Source organism: Cucurbita pepo, chromosome LG01, assembly GCF_002806865.2.
Source record: "Cucurbita pepo subsp. pepo cultivar mu-cu-16 chromosome LG01, ASM280686v2, whole genome shotgun sequence".
NCBI lineage: Eukaryota > Viridiplantae > Streptophyta > Magnoliopsida > Cucurbitales > Cucurbitaceae > Cucurbita > Cucurbita pepo.
This window is the reverse complement of record NC_036638.1, coordinates 19969930-19973236: the sequence shown is the minus strand read 5'-3', so window position 1 is coordinate 19973236 and position 3307 is coordinate 19969930. Positions and strand designations below refer to the sequence as shown.

Genomic DNA, 3307 nt, shown 5'->3' with positions numbered 1-3307 from the left:
TTTTTTTTTTTTTTTTTTTTTTTTTTTTTTTTTTTTTTTTTGCAATTTTTTGAACTTTTATGGAGAAGAGTTCCATGTGTTTTATTGCAATTAATGTTAGATATGACTCCCAACTTCTGTAGAAGCTCCTCCCAATTTGAGGTTATGAATGGTCCAGTGTTGGGTCAAAGGATCTGAGATCTTGTTTAGTCTTCTAAAAAAGAGTGTAAATCTAGGACTTGATAGGCAATGTGTACAAGACGTTCACCATGGCTATGTTCTGTCGATGCCTGATCCCGCAATGTGTACAAGACGTTCACCATGGCTATGTTCTGCCGATGCCTGATCCATTTGGCATAAATGCAATTTCTTATATATAATTCAATATTCAATAAATAGACTGGATCTTATTCTTGTACCTCTGGCATCCAACAGGTTAATGAAGAAGCAGGTGACAAAGTTTTGGAAGTTGAACAGAAATATAATGAGATAAGGTGGCCTGTTTATGTGAGACGGAATGAGATTATCAAAACGATTCCAGACTTCTGGTTAACTGCTGTGAGTGATCTGTTTATTTATTGACGTTTTACATCTTATCTTTTGCAGCCACTTAGTTTATTTACTTTTTTTTCCTTTGGTGCACATGCTTGATTTTTGCAGTTCTTGAGTCATCCTGCACTTTGTGATCTTTTGTCCGAAGAAGATCAAAAGGTTTGTTTCTTTAATCTATTGAATCTCTGATTGTGGCTTGGGTGAAAAATGGGTACTTCTGCAACTTCTTTCTATTTCCAATTTATTTTGAAGTCCTAATTCAAAGTGACTTTTGATTCTGTAATGATCAATTGCAAACAAATATATTCTCTCGTAACTGTTGACTCTTATTCTTCGTGCAGATCTTTAGGCATTTAGATTCTCTTAAAGTGGAGGATCAGAAGGATGTAAAGCTGGGTTATTCCATCATACTTGTAAGCTTCATCTAACTTGTTCGACTTACGCTGTATCTGTCCGTTTGCATCATTCACATGTTACATTTTTTTTTGTCCTATTTGGTATCTTCCCTCAATTGCAGAATGTGATAATGATCTGTCACTAAACGGCTTAAAATTGCAGAATTTCAATGAGAATCCTTATTTTGAAGATAGAAAACTAGAGAAGACATATACATTCTTTGAAGACGGGGCAATTAAAATTACTGGAACAACAATCAAGTGGAAGGATGGCTCGGTAACAGTTATATCTATGAAAACAATAATTTCTGTGGTTTCTTAAATCAGATCAATGATCTAATAGTAAATTTTGAAGGGTGCATCAAATGGAGTAAATGGTGAGAAGAAAGGGAAGAAGCGACCCTTGATTGAAGACAGGTGCTTCTATACCCTTACAAATTTGATTCCATCTTAAACAAACTAAAAGTCATAGAACCTCAAGGTTTGACAATGACATTATATAGTATAAATTAAAAGGGCTTCAACTCTGCTATATGCTCTTCTGATATTGTCTTTTTTTTTTTTTTTTTTTTTTTTTTTTTTATTTTTTTTTTNAGAGGGCTTGCGGGAGAGAATATCTTAAATTTAGTTCATTGATTCTATTTCTTGATGAACACAATTGAATTTAATATGTAACTATATTTTTTCTTATAAAAAAAGATAAATTTATTCACTACATTGAAAACAAAAGACCAAATCTGCTAGCAGTTAGTTTCTTTTTTTTTTCAAAGACTCTCATTAAATCAAATGAATTAGGTATTAAATGAAGACTAATTTTTTCTAACTAGACATCGATCCTATGAAAAATAGAATACCGTAAATATTTTAATGTATTATTTTATAAATAAGATCTAATTTTCTAAAAATAAATTTCAAAATTTTGATTCTTATGGATGTGCTACTAAGTAATGTAATTATTTTATAGGATTAATGAAATTGTTTTTTTGATTCTTCAAGTATATAATAAATGAATAGTTTTCTGTCGAATGCATTTTAGAATAATATCATTTAAAAATTACTAAATCCGTACATTGCACATAAAGTTTAATTAGTATATTAAATGGTATTTAAGGAAGTAACTTCTGATTTTCAAATATGTGCTAATTTAATGTCTTACCATTATCCAGCTCCTTGCAATGATTTCTGCTTTTACACAATGAGTTTTTTTCTTTTCTTTTCTTTTCTTTTCTTCTTCTTCTTCTTCTTTTTNGAAAAGTCAGTTTAATACCACCCTTTCATTCTTCTCTTCTTACTGTGGTTTATTGTTTTAATTTCAATTTATCATATTTACTCTCTGTATTGCTCACCAATAATTTACGTATGCAGCTTCTTCAGTTGGTTTGGTGAGACTAAAGAAGAAGATATCACTGAGCTTCATGATGAGGTGCGTATGAACATTTTCTTGCCCCATGATTATGTAAATGCTCAGCTTGTTAATGTAATAAGGTCTAATCTGTTAGTTTTCTGTGTACTCTTGTTAGTTGTTAACTAGTATAATTCGCTTTCTAGTCATTAAAAGTGCTTCTCCAATTAGATAGTACAATGGTTCAAACCTCGTGGTGATAAAAACAGAGATAATATAAAACTCATTCCAGCTTCTCTTCTTTTAAGAATTCGATGCTTTTGTTTGTACTTATGTGTGTTTTTCTTTTACTTAAAATGCAGGTTGCGGAGATAATTAAAGAGGACTTGTGGCCCAATCCTTTGAAATATTTCAACAATGTAATTTCCTCTGTCTTACATAATTTTACCTATTCTTTGCGCACTCATCAAGCTCTGTTGCCAAGGGGTTTCCCCCACTTTGGAGTATGAAATACCAATCTTTCCATCATAGTGTCTATGGGATGCATCTTAATCTAACAATTGAAACTTTAAGCAAGTTAATAGTGGTAGTTTTCTTAGGCCTTGTACATTCATTTCCAAGGTGTTCTATCTCGTTTTCTCTGATCACTAACCACTCTGTTCGGAACAGCTCTTAGCTCTCATGTCTGTTTTTTGGTAGAATGATCGGATTGGGGAGGCCCCATTATTGGTTTCTTGAGCCTAGTTTTCCATGTCTCTATCTTTGGGCTCCCTTCTTTCAGTTGGATCTCCTATTAGTGTTTCCAGAAATATTAACAGAGAGGAATCCCTCTTTTCTGAATGAAAGGGTGTAGTAGGTGCATCTTTCACTCACCTAGCCAAGAGGTTCTACTTTTATCGAAATTTTTTTCCCCCGGGGGGTGGGGTGGTGAAGGTGGCCAAGAAGCTGAGATTATTTGAGAGGTATTCTGTCTATCTTATTGGGCAGCTTGGAAATACCTAATCCAAAAAAAAAAAAAAAAAAAAAAAAAAAAAAAAAA

General features: G+C 32.5%; 1 protein-coding gene across 2 annotated transcripts in view; it reads left to right on the top strand.

The window, feature by feature from the left end:
* The window catches only part of LOC111795077 (NAP1-related protein 2-like), a 6665-nt gene that overhangs the window by 2058 nt on the left and 1300 nt on the right, over positions 1–3307 (top strand). For both annotated transcript variants that reach the window (XM_023677320.1, XM_023677325.1), the window contains exons 2-8: positions 415–537; positions 640–690; positions 873–944; positions 1090–1203; positions 1282–1343; positions 2292–2349; positions 2631–2687. In XM_023677320.1, the coding sequence (XP_023533088.1) occupies positions 415–537; positions 640–690; positions 873–944; positions 1090–1203; positions 1282–1343; positions 2292–2349; positions 2631–2687 (537 nt within the window). The remainder of the gene's footprint in view (positions 1–414; positions 538–639; positions 691–872; positions 945–1089; positions 1204–1281; positions 1344–2291; positions 2350–2630; positions 2688–3307) is intronic.